This window comes from Desmodus rotundus, chromosome 7, assembly GCF_022682495.2.
Source record: "Desmodus rotundus isolate HL8 chromosome 7, HLdesRot8A.1, whole genome shotgun sequence".
Taxonomy (NCBI): Eukaryota; Metazoa; Chordata; class Mammalia; order Chiroptera; family Phyllostomidae; genus Desmodus; species Desmodus rotundus.
This window is the reverse complement of record NC_071393.1, coordinates 107,706,717-107,727,166: the sequence shown is the minus strand read 5'-3', so window position 1 is coordinate 107,727,166 and position 20,450 is coordinate 107,706,717. Positions and strand designations below refer to the sequence as shown.

General features: G+C 39.5%; 1 protein-coding gene across 1 annotated transcript in view; it reads left to right on the top strand.

Moving 5' to 3' along the window:
- The window catches only part of KCNH5 (potassium voltage-gated channel subfamily H member 5), a 245,160-nt gene that overhangs the window by 65,840 nt on the left and 158,870 nt on the right, over nucleotides 1–20,450 (top strand). The window contains exon 7 of the mRNA XM_024567911.3: nucleotides 7,179–7,605. Within this exon, the coding sequence (XP_024423679.1) occupies nucleotides 7,179–7,605 (427 nt within the window). The remainder of the gene's footprint in view (nucleotides 1–7,178; nucleotides 7,606–20,450) is intronic.

Here is a 20,450-nt window from a genome sequence, read left to right as displayed (position 1 = left end):
AATGCTTAGTTTTGTCCTATTTATTTAAACTTTATTTTTATTGTTTACAAGATTACAGATGTCCTCATTCCCCACCTTCTCTTTGCCCACTTCCATCCAGTCCTCACCCCTGCCTGTATGTTCTTTGGCTAGTTCCTTCACTTTCTTTCATCCATTGTCCCCTTCCCCTCTGACAGCTGTCAGTCTGCTCCATGTATCCATTCCTCTGTTCATTAGATTCCACATATAAGTGAGGTGGTTACATAGTTTCATTTTTTAGGGCTTCCAAGTTCCTTTGAATCTTCTTACCTCTCAACATCTCATGTCATTCAATTGTGCTAATTCATCTTTGAATTCTAAGGCCACTCTTTTGATCTACCTGAAGTTCAGTATCCTTTTTCCTTCCCAAGTGTTCAAGTGAAATGAGAATTTATTTTAAGGCTTCATTTATGCTACAGCATTGGCGAGTGGGAATTGAAATAGAGCCAGGCTTAAGGACCTTAAGGTTGGAACAAGAAACTGTCAGGATGCTTCTGCTACTCTTTCACTTCCATAAGTTCTCCTACTTCTAGTTCTCTTTGCTTTCTTTCACTCTCTTTCAAGTTTTTATTTTGAAAAATTTCAATTTTATGGAAAATAGTATAACCAAATGCATTTTTAACCTTTTTACCTTAACTGTCAAGAACTTTGTGATGCCATAACTTAAAGTCTTATTAATGTCATCTCTGTACCACCACCATACCCAGTTCCTCTGTGTTGGTTAGAATTAGGCTCAGAGTAAGTTAGGTTAGATTCCTGTGCCCCTTCTGGGAGACAGAATTAGCACTAAGGATGTCATGGACTCCATGAGACTTGGAAGTGATGATCAGATGAGAGGCTTCCTGGGTCACTGCTCTATCTTCCCTCCTTGTATCAGGGATGCATTTATCATATCTTCCCAGTGGCTTATTATATGCTTCCAAAAAGTAACTATGGGACCTTCATTGATTGGAGAAAGTCTGTGCTCTATTTCCATCTGTATAATGCTGCTTTTGGAATTTTAAGCTTCTCAACAAAATACGATTTGGTTTGCTGCTCTTCCCTTTTTGATATTCTTTTCTGTGACTCTTGCTAGAGGATGATCAGCTTTGGTAGGTTGTGTACCCATTCGAAGTTTAACTCTTCACTTTCTCAAATTCAGTGCTTATCACGACTGTGACAGCTGGTAGGGCAGCTAACAATGGTATTTGCCTGCCTATGGGGAGAATGGTATTTCTCCCCATAGGCACAGAAATATTTTCTGTTTGCTTGCCTGTAAGATTAGGATTCCTTCTTCAGACATTTTTCTGTTTATAGCTATTATAAATTAAGAAATAAAATAAATATTTTAGAGAAAAAGTTTTACTTTTTTCTTCACCTATTCTTATATGCAGTCAGAGGCAGGAAAATCTCTCTACTGGGAAAGCTTTTTTCTACCTCTTTGTACTTCTATTAAAATACAAGAGCTGCTACCTTCCCTACACAGTCAACTTCATTGAAAATGTTTAGGATCTGAGTCATAGTGTGCACCGCAGGCTGATCTTCTACCATAGAAGTTCACACCAGAAACCCAGAGAGTCAGAACAGATCAATTTAAGAAGCAGAGGCTAACAAGAGTCTCACAAACAATGGGAAGACAAAGAAACAATCCCCAAATGAAAGGAAAAGAGGAAGCCTCAGAAAGAATGCTAAATGAAATAGAGGCAAGTCAACCATCAGATAATGAGTTCAAGTCAATGGTTATCAGGAAGCTCAGTGAGCTCACAGAGAATATCAGAAACTACAGGGAAACTATAATGAACTCACCGCAAACTATATCAACATGAAAAAGGAAATAGAAACTATCAACAAGGGCCAAGAGGAATACAATTTCTGAACTGAAGAACACAGTAGAAGGAATCAAAAGCAGGCTCAATGAAGCAGAGGATTGGATCCGCAAGCTGGAGGACAAGGTAGAAAAAAAACTCCCACAAAGAGCAAGAAAAGGAAAAGAGGCTCAGATAGAATGAAGAGGGATTGAGAGAAATGCAGGACAACATGAAATGTGATAATATGCATATAATAGGGATACCAGAAGGAGAAGAAGAAGAGCAAGGGATAGAAAACCTGTTTGAAAAAGTAATGATGGAATACTTCCCTAATTTGATGAGAGGAAAAGTCACACAAATCCAGGAAACACAGAGAGTCCCAATCAAGGGGAACCCAAAGAGGACCACTTCAAGACACATCATAATTAAAATGGCAAAATTCTAAGACAAAGAGAGAATCAATCTTAAAGGCAGCAAGGGAGAAACAGGAAATAACATACAAGGGAGCCCCGATAAGGTTAGCAGCTGACTTCTCAATGGAAATGCTCCAAGCCAGAAGAGAATGACAAGAAATATTCCAAGTAATGAGAACCAGAGGCCTGCATCAAGGCTACTTTACCCAGCAAGGTTCTCAATGAAGATAGAAGGCCAAATAAGGAGCTTCCCACACAAAAAAGTCTAAAAGAATACACCACCACCAAACCAGCTCTGCAAGAGATGCTAAAGGGACTGATTTAAGAACAGGAAGAAAAACAGTGAAAGAGAGAACACAGGTACAAAAAGATGGCAATGAATAAGTACCTATCAATAACAACTTAAATGTAACTGTACTAAATTCTCCAATCGAAAGACATAGAATAGCTGAATGGATAAGAAAGCATGACCCACACACATGCTGCCTACAAGAGACCCATCTCAGGACAAAAGACTTACACAGACTGAAAGTGAAGGGCTAGAGACAAATTTTCCAAGCAAACGGATAGGAAAAAAAAGCTGGGGTAGCAATACTCATATCAGACAAAATACACTTCAAAAAAAAGGGCCATAAAGAGAGACCCAGAAGGTCACTTCATAATACTCAAAGGAAGAATCCACCAAGAAGACGTAAACATTGTAAATATATATGCACCCAACATAGGAGCACCCAAATACATAAAGAAAATCCTGGAGGTCTTCAAGAGAGATATGGACAGCAACACAATTATAGTAGGGGATTTTAACACCCTACTGTCAAAAATGAACTGATCTTCTAAACAAAGTATCAGCAAAGATATTGTGGCATTGAACAATGCCCTAGATGAAATGGACTTAACTGATATATATAGAGCCTTTCATCTCAAAGAAGCAAAATACACATTCTTTTCAAATGCACCTGGAACATTTTCAAAGATAGGCCACATGATAGGACACAAAACAAGACTCAACAAGCTCAAGAAAATTGAAATTATATCAAGCATTTTCTCTGACTACAAGGGACTGAAACTAGAAACCAATCCCAAGGAAAAAAACCCCAAACACTCAAAATCATGGAGATTGAATAGCATGCTATTAAACAATTAATGGGTGAAAGCTGAGATTAGGGAATAAATCACAAAGTTTCTGGAAACAAATGAAAATGAACTCACAACAACCCAAAACTAATGGGACACAGTGAAGGCAGTCCTGAGAGGGAAGTTCATAGCCATACAGGCCTACCTAAAAAAGATAGAAACATTTCAAACAAACAACTTAACCTTACACCTACAAGAACTTGAGGAACAACAACAAAGACAGCCCAGAGCAAGTAGAAGGAAGGAAATAACCAAGATCAGAGCAGAATTAAATGACATAGAGACTAAAAGCACAATTCTAAGGATCAATGAATCCAGGAGCTGGTTCTTTGAAAAGATAAACAAAATCGACAAGCCTTTAAGCAGGCTCATCAAGAAAAAAAGAGAGAGGACACAAATAAACACAATCAGAAATGAAAAAGGAGAGATTACAACTGATACCACAGAAATACAAAGGATTGTAAGAAATTACTACGAAGAACTATATGCCAAGAAATTTGAAAACCTAGGTGAAATGGACACATTTCTAGAAAAATATAATCATCCAAAACTCAATGAAGAAGCAGAAAGCTCAAACAGACCAATAACAGCAGATGAAATTGGAGCAGTAATCAAAAAGCTTCCCACAGACAAAAGTCCTGCACTGGATGGTTTTACAGGAGAATTCTACAAAACATTTAAGGAAGAGCTAACACCTATCCTTTACAGACTATTCAAAAAAATCCAAAATGATTCCAAGAAATCCAAAATGATGGAAGACTCCCAAACTCTTTTTATGAAGCCAGCATCATCCTAATCCCAAAACCAAATAAAGACACAACCAACAAAGAAAGAAAACTTCAGGCTAATATCGCTGGTGAACATAGATGCTAAAATCCTCCACAGAATATTGGCAAACCGTATCCAACAATACATTAAAAAGATCATCCACCATGACCAAGTGGGATTCATCCCAGGGATGCAAGGATGGTACAATATTCGCAAATCAATAAACATAATACATCACATAAACAAAAGCAAAAACAAAAATCACATGATCATATCAATAGATGTGGGAAAAACATTTGATAAGGTATGGCACCCATTTATGATAAAAACACAGCAAAGTGGGAATAGAGGGAGCATTCCTCAATATAATAAAGGCCATATATGAGAGATCTACAGCCAACATCATACTCAATGGGCAAAAACTAAAATCTTACCCACTAAGATCAGGAACAAGACAAGGTTGTCCACTTTCACCACTTCTATTCAACATAGTATTGTAAGTTTTAGCCACAGCAATCAGACAAGAAAAGGAAATAAAAGGCATCCAATTGGGAAAGGAGGAAACAAAACTCATTGTTTGCAGATGACATGATAGTGTACATAGAAAATCCTATAGACTTCGCCAAAAACTACTCGACTTAATGAATGAATTTGGCAAAACAGCTGGATATAAAGTCAATATCCAGAAATCAAAGGCATTTGTGTATACCAACAATGAAACATCAGAAGCAGAAATAAGGAAAAGAATCCCATTTGATATAGCAAGAAGAAAAATAAAATACCTAGAAATAAACCTAACCAAGAAGGTAAAAGCCTGTACTTAGAAAACTACACAACACTGAAGAAAGAAATCAAGGAAGACACAAACAAGTGGAAACATATACCATGTTCATGGATCAGAAGAATTAACATCATTGAAATGTCCGTACTACCCAAAGCAATTTAATAGATTCATTGCAATACCTGTTAAAGTACCAATGGCATATTTCATAGATATAGAACAAACACTTCAAAAATTTATATGGAAGCATAAAAGACTCCACACAGCTGCTGCAATTTTGAGAAAGAAGAGCAAAGTAGGAGGGATCACATTACCTGATACCAAACAGTATTACAAGGCCACTGTAATCAAAACAGCCTGGTACTGGCATTAAAACAGACAGATAGACCAATGGAACAGAACAGAGAGCTCAGAAATAAACCCACGTCTTTATGGTGAATTAATTTTCGACAAAGGGGGCAGCAGCATAAAATGAAGTAAAAATAGCCTCTTCAACAAATGGTGTTGAAAGAGCTGGACAGCTACATGCACAAAAATGAAACTCAAGCACCAAGTTGCACCATACACAAAAATAAATTCAAGGTGGATAAAAGATTTAAATATAAGTCGTGACACCTATAGGAGAATATAGGCAAGAAAATCTCAGATATTTTCTGAGGAGAAAGCCCTAGAGGAGTCCTAGAGGAGAACATAGGCAAGAAAATCTCAGATATTTCACGCAGCAGTATTTTCACTGATATGTCCCCTAGAGCAAGGGACATAAAGGAAGGAATAAACAAATGGGATCTCATCGAAATAAAAAGCTTCTGCACGGCTAAAGAAAACAGTATTAAAATAAAAAGAGAACCAACTGTATGGGAAATCATATTTGCCAATGATACCTCAGACAAGGGTTTAATCTCCAAAATATACAAAGAAGTCACACGACTCCACTCCAAGAAGACAAACAACCCAATTAAAAATTGGCAAAGGACTTGAACAGACACTTTTCCAAGGAGGACATACAGAGGGTCCAGAGACATGAAAAGACACTCAGCATCACTAGCCATCAGAGAGGTACCACAGTGAGGTACCATCTCACACCAGTCAGAATGGCCATCATAAACAAAGCAACAAACAATAAGTATTGGAGAGGTTGTGGAGAACAGGGAATCCTAGTGCACTCTTGGTGGGATTGCAGACTGGTGCAACCACTATGGAAAACAGTATGGAATTTCCTCAGAAAACTAAAAATGGAACTGCCTTTTGACCCAGCAATTCAACTGCTAGGATTATATCCTAAGAACCCTGAAACACAAATCCAAAAGAACCCATGCATGCCAATGTTCATAGTGGTACAATTTACAATAGCCAAGTGCTGGAAGCAATGTAGGTGCCCATCAGTAAATGAATGGATCGAAAAAGTATGGTACATTTACACAATGGAATTCTATGCAGTAGAAAGAAAGAAGGAGCTCCTACCCTGAATGAGAGCATGTGTGGAATGGAGGCTATTGTGCTAAGTGAAATAAGCCAGGCAGTGAAAGACAAATACCATATGATCTCACCTTTAACAGGAACCTAATTAATGAAACAAACAAACAAGCAAAATATAACCGAAGACACTGAAATTGAGAACAGGCTGACAGTGACTAGAGGGGAGAGGGGAGTGAATTTCAGGGGAAAAGGGTGAAGGGTTTGTAGGAACAATTATAAAGGACACATGGACAATAATGGGGGCTGGGGGTGGAAACAAGAAGGAGGTGGGGAGAGCTGGGATGTTGGGCTGGGGTGGGGGGAAGAACCAGAAAACTGTACTTGAACAATGATTTTAACAAAATGAAGGAAAAAAAAGAGTGAAACAACTGTTAAAAAAAATAAAATAAAATATTTTTCTCAAAAAAAAAGAATAAAGTAAATATTTTAGAGAAAAAGTTTTATAGGAGAAGAAATAAAAGGCCTGAACCCATTACCCTATTTCTATTATATATTTCATTTAAGCAATTCTCTCCTTTGGTTTTTCTCTGTGCTATTTATACTGCACTTATGAAAATAAATTGGGCCTACTTAGCTAATGAAATGCTTTGTGTAAGAACTCACAAATAGCTTATTTCTGAGTGGGAAGGAATCTGCACTCAAAAAAAGTTTCTTTATAATTTCAGCTATTTGCTGACAAAGTCAGAGCTATATTATGATTATGTTGTTAGTATATAAACAGGCGATGATCAAGTTCATGAAGCTGGACCATTGTACCGTTTTTTTTTCCTGAAACTGTGTGCCTTTTCTTTTCTTCAGGGAATCAGCAGTCTCTTCAGTTCTTTAAAAGTGGTGCGTCTCTTGCGACTGGGCCGTGTGGCTAGGAAATTGGACCATTACCTAGAGTATGGAGCAGCGGTCCTTGTGCTCTTGGTGTGTGTGTTTGGACTAGTTGCGCACTGGCTGGCCTGCATATGGTACAGCATTGGGGACTACGAGGTCATCAATGAAGTCACGAACAACATCCAAAAAGGCAGTTGGCTGTACCAGCTGGCCTCGAGCATTGGGACTCCGTATCGATACAACACCAGTACAGGGATATGGGAAGGAGGACCCAGCAAGGATTCATTGTACGTGTCCTCTCTCTACTTTACCATGACAAGCCTTACAACCATAGGATTTGGAAACATAGCTCCTACCACAGATGTGGAGAAGATGTTTTCGGTGGCCATGATGATGGTTGGCTGTAAGTATCTTGCTTTTAAATTTTTTATTTACTTTTATTTTTACAAATGATTGTTGTTGGCAGTTTTCCATGCTCCAATCTCCGGCGGGATTAAAATGAAACTACTTTGTTTTCAAAAGGTGTTTAATCCATATCATTTTCATTGGTTTGATTTTATTCAACTTTAGAAAGTGAAAAATGCAAAAGAATATATTTTACTTTTTGGAATATGTTAACACATTTAAAATAGTGTGGATAGACTGATACGAGCATCCAAATGGCAACTGTGATTCAATTCTGTTCACAATGTTGTACCTGGCAGAGCTCTTTCCCAGGGAGACCAGCATCTAGACAGGCAGTGTCTGGCACATTCCATAGGTTTTGTTGGCAATGCATTCAATTCCAGAAAAGCAGACAGGATCTATTGTGAGATACATAGTTTAGAAAGTATTTTACAAAATAATAGAATTATTGAATTAAGGTTGATTTCAGGATACAGTTTTATGCAGTTTTACAATGAAGACAAGTATAAAAAGGTTTATAAATCTAATTTCCATTACAAACACTCTAAGTTGGATATATGCCTGTTTGAGATAATGTAAGGATTAGTAAATATAAACCTGTTCAGCAATGACAAGAGTGTCTAGGATTTAGCATGGGCACCTGGGTACTAAATGCCTTGAGGGAGTTCTTAGGAGTAGAATGCTCTCTAACGGAGCTAAAGGCCACGTGTTCTACACTCAGAGAGACTGGGAGATGTCAGAAGGCCAGAACACTAAGGAAATGTATACCACAGAAGTTGTTGTAAAATAAGATCTTAGGGAGTAGTCACTACTATTCATACCTTCAAATTGACTTAGATGATTTATCCAAACCTAGTTTTGATACTTAAAGTAACCTTAATATCATTGTATTGCAGTTTTGATTAGTGTTATTAGACACTGTTAAGCCTTTGGATCACAGTCATTGGTTTGGTCTAAGCCATCCTTTTTAAGTTTTCGAGTTGCAGATGTTTACATTTTGACACTGATGGGAAGGATGTTAGCATCCAGGAGTGCCAGTTGGCCAACGAAGGGTCAATATCTTGGGTTTAAGCAAAGTAGTTTTCAGAGTTCAGAATGTCTGAGAGCTATTGGAGCACCTTTGTTAATAGTTGTTCAGTTTCTGCCCCTCTACCTCCTTTGTACAGGTACAGAAACAAGAACTCACAGGTTCTATTTGCTGTTTAAAGGTAACAGTTAGAGGGAGAATGAGGATTCCAAGTGTTGTTTGCTCCAGAGGCATTTAGGAGCAAAAATATTCTTACATCAGGAGACACTGTTGCCTACATACCAAAATGGTAAGATGTATTGGCAAAAAGGTCCTTTATAAATTCAGGAGACAATGTTTTTCTAAGATGTATTTACTGCTTTACTACCTTTAATATTTATGTGATGCATTTTGCCTGAGAGCATAGATTTTTAAAAATGTATTTCAAGTAATTATACATTCACTGGAACTTGCAAAGGTAGTACAGAGAGGGCTTTCGTGTTCTTCACCTTGTTATCTCCAATAGTTATGTCTTATAACACTCCAGTACAGGATATACATTGACATTGGTTGAATGAGTATAGTTGGCTGGTGTTCTGTCACATGGGTGGATTCCTGTAACTACCATTGAAGTCAAGGTACAGAATAGTTCCATCCCCACAAAGTTGTTGTTGTAAAATAAGATCTTAGGGATCCCTCATGTTATTGGATCTACAGTCACACCTAACCATTCCCCCAGGCACCCTAACCCCTGCCAACTGTTGATCTGTTCTTCATCACTGTAATGTTTTGATTTTGGGAATGTTATGTAACTAGAATCATACAAAATGTGACCTTTTGAAATTGGCTTCTCCCACTCAGCATAATCCCCTTGAGACCTAAGTTGTTGAGTACATCAGTAATGTGTTCCTTCTTATTTCTGAGGAGTATTTCGTGGTTTGGATCTGTTTTCTACTGTCTGACCATTCATCTATTGAGGGGCATTTTGGTTGTTTCTAGATTTGGGCTATTACAAATAATCTGCTGTGAACATTCATGTACGATTTTCTGTTTGGACATGAGTTCTCAGTCCTCTGGGGTAAATACCCTGGAATGTGGTTGCTGGGACATATGGTAAGTAAGTGTATGTTGAGTGTTTCTTTTAGGAAGTTAGCCAACTATTTTGCAGAGTGGATATACCAGCATAGCTACATTTTTCACAAGGGAATAATAGGAAAATTAAACGTATTGTATGTAGAGTTGAAGGGCATCATTCATTTTGTTTTTCAAGCCCCAAACCTGGAACTCATCCTAGATGTTTTTCTCATGTGTTTTATCTGTTTGTAACATGCTCCGTTGGCTTTGCCTTCTTTCCGCTTCATAACTTAACACCCAAAACCAAGTCACTACCATCACTGGCCTGGATATTTGCCATAATTTCCTACATGTTCCTTCTGTTTTTATTCTTATTCCACAATCTGTACCCAAAGTGATCCTTTTAAAGTAAGTGATGAACTATAGAAATGATCCCTGAAAGTATAGTCTAAAATAATTTTTTAAAAAAGAATACTTCCAAGAAAAAAAAGAGTGAGATCATACCATTCCTTTGCTCAAAGCCCTTCAATGTTTTCCAGTGCGCATAAAATAAAATTCAGATTCCCTATCCCTTTTATCAAAGCCTTATTGGTCTGAAACTTGCCTGCCTCACGCTCTTCGCTTTCTACCATTCCCACCCTTGCTTATTCTACTCCATCCCTATGAGCCGTCAAGGGGGCTCCGTAAGCATCAAGCCGAGTCCTGTCTTAGGGTCTTTGTTTTTGTCTAACCTACTGCTGATAACACCCTCCTCTGTGTTGTGTCCTGAATTCATACAGGCTCACACCCATGGACCCATGAGGTATTACAGTAACTTCCCTCAACTCTGAAATTTATTTGATACACATATATAAAATATCAAACAAATGTGTCTGTTGCAGATGTTTGTGATCTTACTGTGATTTCTTTCCTACAATAATGCTAAGGAAAACAAACCAACCCTCAGTGTTTCCATAACCAATGTGTATGTCCATAACCAATGTGTATGTTAGCAGCCATAGACAGAGCCAGGGATTTAGTGGTAGTAGTGTGTGTGTGTGAGAGAGAGAGAAAGAGAGAGAGAGGGAGAGAGAGAGAGAGATGGGGAAGGAAGCAAAGTGAAGGAGACAAAACAGAAAGGTTGATGTTTTCAGTTATGCTAGGGTTCTAGTCAGTCCATGCTGGCTGTTTGAGAAGCACTCCTTGTAACCTGATAACGTAGTGACCGAGAGAAATGTTTTATCAAAAGGTTGTTGGAGATACAATACTCTGTTGAGAAACATAATCACTGCTTACAAATGATAGCCTCTTTTTCTGAAGAAAGACACCTGAAGTTTTCCTGCCTTCCAGCAATAAGGACATTTCAGTGACGGCACTTTCAGTTCCTAGGTCCCTTCTGACAAATCTTTAAGTAGGATTTATGACTGTGGCTTCCCTTTAGTTCTGCTCCCCCTGTGTTTCCTTTTGATCCCTTCCGTGTCAGCAGGATCCCAGGATATTCCCCTTACCTGTCACCTAGAAATTTCTTAGACCAAACCTTTTATGCTTACACTTGCCCAGGGTGGAGAATCCTCCTGATCAGATTCTGGAAGGTGGTTTGGATCTTCTCAATATATGTCTCCACATATATTCTTTTTATTTTTTAAGATTTTATTTATTTATTTTTAGAGAGAGGGGGAGGGAGGGAGAAAGAGAGGGAGAGAAACATCAATGTGTGGTTGCCTCTCACATGGCCCCCACTGGGGACCCAGCCTGCAACCCAGGCATGTGCCCTGACTGGGAATTGAACCAGTGACCTTGGGTTCACAGCCTGCACTCAATCCACTGAGGTACATCAGCCAGGGCTGTATATTCTTTATGTCAAATTTATCTTTTTTTTTCAGTCTTAGCATGCTCTGTGCCTTGGGTGACCTGCATGTCTCTGACAGCAGCCATTGCTCCCTCAGGAGAGTCAGCTCCCCCGCCCCATTTTTCTGTATTGTCCATTCACGAATGACCCTGACTACTCTGCTGACATTCATGCAATTCACAACCAAAGGGCTTTTGTGAAAGAGGATATTTTTGTAGTTTAGTTCTGCAGCAGTTGTGGAAAATAACATTTTTTTAAAGATCAAGATGTGGGTAATTTCTTTGCTTATTTGCTCAGTAAATACTTAATGATGCCTTTCTGAAATGTTTTTTAATCCATTTTGTTTATATAATCTTATTATTGAGCACCTAATAATTTTCTTTTTTCTAAAGATTAGCAGGCTGACTAATTCTGCTTCTATCAGAAAGCACCTTTTGCACAGATGGTTTGTTTTGGTGGCTATAAAAGGAAGGAATATGAGTATGGGATTTTTTTAATATGGCTCTCCTTTTCTCTTCATGTAGTTTAGGAACTCTCTTCTAAAGATTTATCAAGAAAATAGTGCTGACTTAGTCCCCTCTTCATTACTAAATAGTCACATAAGCTGTATTTTAGTTTAATCCAACCATTATAGAAAATAATATTTTTGTATCTTTCAGTGCAATTTTATAAAAAAGAAACATTAAATAAAGTTATGAATAACTTTTGGCCATACTAATTTGTGTTCAACCAGAAATTTGTCTCTCTCCATGTATATGAAATTTCCCCCCTCTTTACATATATGTGTGTGTGTGTATATATATATATATATAAATTTCTCTCTCTATAGTTTATTTGCTTTGTTTTGTTTTAAAGAACTATTAAATAAATCAGTAAACATGTACAGAGCATATGTCAAAGGGCTTTAAGATCAGACTTTGTATATTTACAGGGTGGGGCAAAAGCAGGTTTACATTTTTTTGTATGGTATATAATACAATAATTAATGAGTAATAGTACAAGAATAAACTCTGTTTTGCATACTCATAACTGTAAACCTACTTTCGCCTCATGCTGTGTTTTATGTACACCCATTTGTACTCTTTCCGTTGTTGCCTGCTTTGTTGTTAAACTCGGGCAGCCTGGCATGTGATATTCAGTCGTCCGAGCCTGTCCTGCTGGGTTGCCATGCACACTAAGCCTTTAAAAGTAAAACAAAGCAAAACGAAAAACTAAATAGGGAAATTGTCAGGGTGTAATTGGTAGACAGGAAACCTGGTCACAATAATGCCAATCTGCAGTTTTCAAATTGGATGTAGTGGATGATAGCTTAGACAGTAGGAGAACTTTCAGTAATTGACTGGTACCGTTTATAATGCAGAAGACAAATGGCTTAGTACATTTAGAAGTATAGCAGGACCATCTGCCAGTGGGATGGGTATGAAGGGAAATTTGGATCTCCGTGTGGGTGGTTATGTTCCACCAGGGAGCACTTGCTTACACACTGGTCACTCAGCATCACACTGAGGAGGCTGCCACGCCTTATGGTCTCCAGTTGATGAGCTCATTTAGCATCCTCTGTGAAGTTCAGATGAAAGCCAAGCTGAGATTATGGGCATTTCCCTTCCTCCTCTCCACTGGAAAAGGAAGTAACCAGAAGATGGTGAGACCCAGAGACTGGGGGAATGTAGAATAAGTTGAGAACAAAGGCCTGTGTAACTTTGCCTTTGAATCTCTCTAGGTTTTATTTTTTTTTCAATTGTAAAATGTAGGAGTTGAAATAAATGACTTTTTAAAAAAGATTTCATTAATTTATTTTTAGACAAAGGGGAAGGGAGGGAGAAAGAGAGAGAGAGAAACATCGATCACCTCTCGCACACACCCTGACCAGGAGTGGAACCTGCGACCTTTGGCTTTGCAGGACAATGCCCAACCAACTGAGCTGCACCGGTCAGTGTGAAATAAATGACTTTTAAGTCCTCTTTCGGTGCTAACATTCTATACATCTAAGATTCTGTTAGGGAACTTATGCCATGGTCCATAGAATTGGGCTGGTGCTATTGGAGATGCTATGGAAAAGAGAGAGGTGTCACTTAAAGGGTCCAGCGCTTTTCCCGTGCATTGCACACCTTGCTTTGTGGAGAGTGAGGCCTGTCTTGTATAGAATATGTTCAGTAAAGAGTTAAGAGGGGATACTGTCGGGATATTATAGGGGAGAAATATGTTTTTTGGGGAAAAAGTATTTTTCCAGATAGAGATTAGGCAGCTAAGAACACTGAAAGCCATTTGCCTCTGGGGCAGAGAAATGGGGCCAGGGAGCAGTCTGGCCACCTTGCCAGTGGGGACTGTGAGGGGTGTGTGGCCCAGATGGATATCTAGGCAGGTTTAAAAGTGAGTGGCTGCCCTTTCCCAACACTAAAAAAAGTTCCGCTATACATCTTAATATGAGACTGCAGGTGACTAAGATACAATATTGTTATATGTTAAATTGTTTCCTTGCCCTTGCTATCGTGGTGTATGTAGGAAGTGGAGTGTGAAAGTGCTGATTTTCATTTCTGGTTTTAGTTTTAGCCAGATGGAGAGAGCTTTAAGCTTAATGTTTATTTTGGAAAGTGGGTCAATTCTTTGTGTCAGCTTTACCCCTGCTTGTAAGAAATTGTCTTCTTTTTTCCTGCTTTTTAATGAGCAAAGTACCTTGTGAGGAAAAACATTTTGTGGAGTCGAAAGTTTAGGGTTATAAGTACCTTTTTTCATGGTTTAGTAGTTTCAGATATCTAGTCCAATAGTTAAAAAAGGATTATGTGATACTCATTTTAGTTCCTATTTCTTATTCAAAGTTGAACTTGTATCTTTTTCAGATCATTATTTTATACTGAAGTTTCTTTTTATTCTTCACAAAATTTTCACAAGGCCTCTCAGATTCTGTTGAGGTTGAATTTTCCCAAAAAACAACAAGAAATTTCCTCAGTGGCCTATTAACCAGCCTGGCCTCTTTGCTTGGTTTCTGGAACTACCTGTGCCCTGCGTCACTAAACATTCTGTAATTCATTCAGCACTGTCCCAGGTGTTCTGGTAGGTATTTGAAATAGGGAGACAAACTAGATAGTTCCTCGTCCTCAGTAAGTTAGTGGTATGTTGAGTGTGAGACAAGAAAATCACAGAATCATCTCTTTCTTTCTCTCTCATTCTCTCCATCCCCATTCTAAACCCTATCTCATCTTTCTTGTAAGCTAAGAGCTAAGATTTTAAGCAGGTGGATAGAGAAGTTGTGCTGAACTGTAAGGCTGGTAAGTGCCGGGTCTGTGTTTGTCCTGTTCATCATTGTGTATTTAGTACAAAGCATTGTGCCTCGTTGAAACGTTATGCTTATTAAGCCCATGTAGAATGAATGAATGAATGAATGAATGAATGAAAGAAAGAAAGAAAGAAAAAGAAAGAAAGAAAGAAACAAAGAAAGAAAGAAAAGAAAGAAATTTCATCTAGCTTAGCCGGAGGAATATAGGAAGTATTGTCAGAGAAAGTGACTCTTGAGCTCAGACTACAAAAAAGAATGTAAATAGTGCAGAATTTAGGTAGTTTTTCAGGTAAATAGATCATGTGAAAAAAACAAGAATGAAATGGCTTGGGCTTTTTGGTGGGACTCCATGTATCTCACTTTGGCTTGAGGGGAATGCAGATGTAGGTGGAGAGGAAGGAAGGAAGCAGGATGTCAAAGGCCTGCATAGCTGGATCAGAAGTTTGTCTTTTATCCGAAAGGTTGTGGGATAAATAAGAATTTCACTCTACAGTGTGAAAGATGGACTGGAGGAGGTAAAGGCTGTGGGTGGAGATAGCAGAAGGCAGTAACCCAGGAAGATGTAAACTAAGGTAGCAGGAATATGGAAAATGGTGTAGTTTTAGAACTGGCAATATCTTTTTTTTTCTGTTAAAGGGCAGGTGTTAATTCTCTTAGGCTTTGTGGGCCCTGAGGTCTCCTCTGCTGTGGTAGTGCTAAAGCAGCCATAGATGTATGTGAATGAGCATGGCTGTGTGGCAATAAAACTTTAAACAGGTGGCTGGCCAGTTTTGGCACACTGGACTTGGTTTCCCCAGTCCAGCATAAAAACATGGATTGTGAAAAGGCCATGGATTTTAGAGTCAGACACACTTAAGTTCAATTTTTTTCATTATTTATTCAGAATTTACATCCATTACCTAAACCATCATCTATAAAATGAAGATGATAATTGCTACATTGCAGAAGTATTTGGAATACTCAAAAAGAGATTATATGTAAAGTTCCTGAGACATTTTTAAAAGTTTTTATTGGTGAATGGATGACGGTGTTGGATATGGTAGAAGGGAGCGTTCAAAGGACTTGAAGATTTCTGACTAATTCAGTGAATGAATGACAAAATTCTTTTCTGTGATACAAAGGAAGGAGCAGATATTACTGGGGGAAGAGGGTAGTTCTTTTCTGGACATTCTGAGTGTGAGGGGCCTGCAAGTCATTCGGTCGTAGATCTCTGTAGGTTCGGCAGTTACAAGTGTGTTAGGGGTTCCAGAGACATGAGGCACAGAGAGATCTCTTTGGGAGTCACAGAGTAGAAAAAGTAAAACTGATGCCAAAAGAATGCAGGATAGAGTTGGAATGAAGTTGGCCGTTGGTGGACACTTGAGGAAGGAGAGACCCAGAGGGGTTAACAAGAGAAACCACAGAGCTAAAAAGGAAGCATGGCTCTCCAAGAAGAGTTTATTGCTGAGAAAGGATGAGAGAACTTTAGGAAGGAAGGCAGGACAGCAAGCCAAAGGGAGAGTGAGTCAGGAGAGATCTGGCTGACATTAGGCGGTCATTGGTGACCTTCAATGAGTAGTTCCATTGGATAGTGGAGGGGTGTTTGCCTTTATGGAATAGAAAACTTATTTTCTGTGTGAAGGAAAAAAATTTTACCAGTAACCTAGTGTAGGTATATTATGCTTACACAGAAGTTTTTACCTCCAATTTGCTTTTTTCCTGAATCATCTTTCAAGTTCAATAAAATATGTTTAAATTAGATTATTAGGTGTATTACATATACATGGAGTTTTTTTTTTGTGTGTGTTACAAATAGCAAACAAAATTGACTTGGAGAGAGGTTTTTTCTTTTTTAATGAAATCTCACTTTCTAAGAGCAGGTATTTTACTCAGGAGAATTTTGTTTACTCGTCACTACAGCATTATTTGGTGATCTTCTAGAATATTCAGTATCGATTCCTGTGACTGCGCATATTGTCTGGGACAGCTGTTACCTGGCAGGCGAAGTGGTACTGTGCTAGAGAAAAACACAGGGAGCTTATATAATCTTTTCATATGTGGTATCGAGGATCAATGGACATGATTTTAATTCTGATCAAAATAAAATCCTTAGCAAACATTTTTACAGCTTGAAAGTCTATAAAATCCATAGATGAGTATATTTAGAACACGTTAAAATAAATGTTATACCCAAAGACCTTTGTGCATGGTTTTAAAAATTGCGTTGGTGTGCTCAGAGGGGGAAATGGTTTTGGAGCAATTTCTTTTTTTTAATGTTTTTTTAAAAAAGATTTTATTTATTTAATTTTTAGGGAGAGGGGAAGGGAAGGAGAAAGAGAGGGAGAGAAACATCAATGTGTGGTTGCCCCTCACATGCCCCCAGCTGGGGACCTGGCCGGCAACCCAGGCATGTGCCGTGACTGGGAATTGAACCAGCAACCCTTTGGTTTGCAGGCCTGCGCTCAATCCACTGAGCCACACCAGCCAGGGCTGGAGCAATTTTTAAGTTAGTTCCCAAGTGACTGCTTCTTCTCTACTTATTTACTACTTACATAAATCGTGAAGACTGAGTTAGGTCTCCTTGGGAGTTCAGATGCCGGGCACATGGTCCTGGCTTTGGGCTGTGTGTGTAGGTAAGAAGATTTCTATAGGATGGAACTATATCCAAGTTGACTCTGAAAATACTGGAGGCTTTAAAAAAAATTCACCCTGAAGCTAACTCTGGAACTACCTTTTAGATCATATCTTCTTTAAAGTTGAATCTATGTTTAACGAGTCCTAAAAGTCTTCCTCTGTGAAGGTCTAATTTGGGAGCCTTACTGATTTAAAATGAATGTAAGAGAAAATACACTCATACCTCTCGTTAGACTTTGGCAAAAGAGACAGGTTGACTCTTAATGAGACTTTGGGGTGGGAGCCATGGAACTTGGTAACTTATCTTAGTGCCTGTGAGTTAGCCTGTCAGTTCCCTTAGAAAAGAATCCCTGTAGTAGGTGTGATTCCCCAACTCTTTGCCCTTAGGAAGGCCTACCTAGAGAATAACATCGTTTCCCTGGCCATGTACACACTGCAACACTCTAGATCCCATTATCCCCTGTCCTTCTGCTGCACCATACCCTGAAAAATTCTGCATCAGGATATACCCGCCTCCTTTGTCCTGTTCCAAGATCACAGAGCACTATCTGGAGTAAACCGCACAGCTGTGGGAACAGGTGTCACTAAAATGCACAGTCTCACTTATTTTATGTCATCTCCCTCTCACATCCGCCGAGCAGCTATTCTTATGCATCTCTCACATGTTTCCTTCCCACTTCTCCTAAACCTATGACCACACTTCTTCATCTCAGCTGATGGCCTTCCTTTCATTTCTCTGAAAAAGAAAGGGTGGCTGTAGCAGACGTGCATCCTTTTCATTCCTGACCCTCCTCTGACAAAGGCAGGCTGGAGGAGGGGGTAAGGGTGGGAGTGAGGGCACAGCTGAACCTCACACAACATCGTTGGCCTAAGTAGTGGCTTTTCTTTCAAGTCAGGTGGGAAGACTTTGAAAGGCTTTAGGTCCACGAGAGGCATGATTTGTTGTATGTTTTATAAAGATCAATCTACCTGCTGTGTGGAGTTTAGATTGTGACTGGTCAAGGATGGAAGAGGTCCAGGTGAGAGTCGATGGCAGAGCAAGTTAGAATTGGTTAGATGCTGGACAAATGGTTGGAACCAACAAAATATGAGAGTATGTGAGAAAACGAGGGTCAGGATTTACTTTAAGGCTTTTGGTGCAAGCAACTGGTGTGCTAAGTTGAGGACGGCCATTTGTCAGGTTGAGTGGGCGGTTAACATGTCTGAGTCTAGAGTTATGGAGTGGTCCAGGGTGAGAACATAGATTTGTTCTGCTACTTGATGTTCACACTTCTCTCTTCTGTGTTGTCCATTCTCTCTCTACTGGCTCTTTCTTGTCAGCCCATAAACATGCTCATGTCTCTTCAATCTTAAAAAAATACATATATGAATAAAAAACTCAACTCTGCACTCTCTTTACCTGTATCTGTCTACCAATTCTTCCCTTTTTAAGCATGCTTCCTAAAACATGTGTCTTTACTTTTCATCTATTGAAATTAGACTTCTTCCCCTGTACCACCTCTCAAAGTGCATTGGCTAAATTTCACAGACACGTTTTCATCCACACAGGGACATCTCCTTTGGTGTCTTTCGTTAGCATAGGTAGCTAGATATTAATAAAGGAAGAAGGCAAACAGACATTGTTGAGCCTAATGGGCTGGGAAGCTAAATCCAGTACTATATATAGCTTCTCCCATTCCCCAGGCCATCCTTCCCCCTCAGGACCTAATCCCCAACAGTGGAAGTAACAGCAGGGAAATTGCCTCTGCTGGGTGCATGCACAGTAAAACCCAAGATGCCACTGTAGAGGCGGGTCAGTCTAGCCTGGGAAAAGGACTGGATTGACTAAGGAACCCCAGCAGATCTAGGAAATGGACTGGGTAGGGGGAGGATACAACAGAAGCCCGGGAAAGCTTGGGAAGTTGCTTGGTTAGTTTAAAGAAGCGCCTGGTCCTTCCCAAGTCTGACATAACATAACCTGAGCCTAAGAAAGACAAAGCCCCCCCCCAATATGTGGTCACACCATTTACTCACGCATTCTCTCTGTAGCAGCCATGTGGCCCTAGCAACTGCACTGACTTCAAGCAACCTCCAGGCTGAGCCTGGGTGCTGGATACAGCAGTGCCAGCTGACCAGAGCCCAGTCGAGAACTGGACTAAGCTTTGCTGTGGACTAAATTTTGGCATGGCACAGAATCTCTGTACATTGGTCCTATTTCTGGGCCTGAAAAAGACAAGGCTGAACTTTTTCCACAGTAGGATGGACTAAGATGAGACATTGGAAACCTTGGGACAGCCTTCTATTTCCACCCAAATAAATCTCATCATGCCAGAGCCTCCCACGCGTGGGTCTCAGAATGCTTTCCTTGCAATCCTGTGAAAAAACATGATTTCCACCGGCAAGACTTTGATGATTATCTCTACTGCTCTGGCTATTTCTTCTCTGTTCATGTTGCAGGATTCTTATATTCTGTCTCAAATATTGACAACTGCGATATTGGGAACAAATTATTGAAAAATCAACCCTCTTGAGAGGCTGAGCAGTGTCTCCCTATAAGGAATGATTTAAGGGGAGCCAGCCAACCTCCAGATATTTCCCTGATCACTTCGTCTGGTGATCCCTGCTTTGTGTATTCTTCCCGCCCAAAGGCCCCTGTGACATTGCCATTTTAGTCTCTGAAATGTGTGTGTCTAGCCACTGTCAGCATAGCAGCAGGGACTGAGTTTCAAACTAGCTCAGCATCACAGTGAAGAGAAAAGAGAGGCTGAGACTTCAGAGGAGGGTGAAGAAAACGTTCGGAGCATGGGGTGCTTGCTGGCAGGCAGGGCGGGAAGGAGCTGAGATGCTGCTGCCAGAGGGAAGGGCTCTTTTTCTTCCCAGCTCTGTGGTGGGAAAAATAATCAGGGATTTATAATTCATGCTCCTTTTCTCTGGTGTCCTGCCATGAGAATTTTCTTCCCCAGTCTGTCTGAAGTGTCCTTGTTCTCTGTCTCTCATTATCCCTTCATTATGGTCTGTATTATATTCTTTAATTTTTTAAATGTATTTACTGCTTGTCTCTGCAACCAA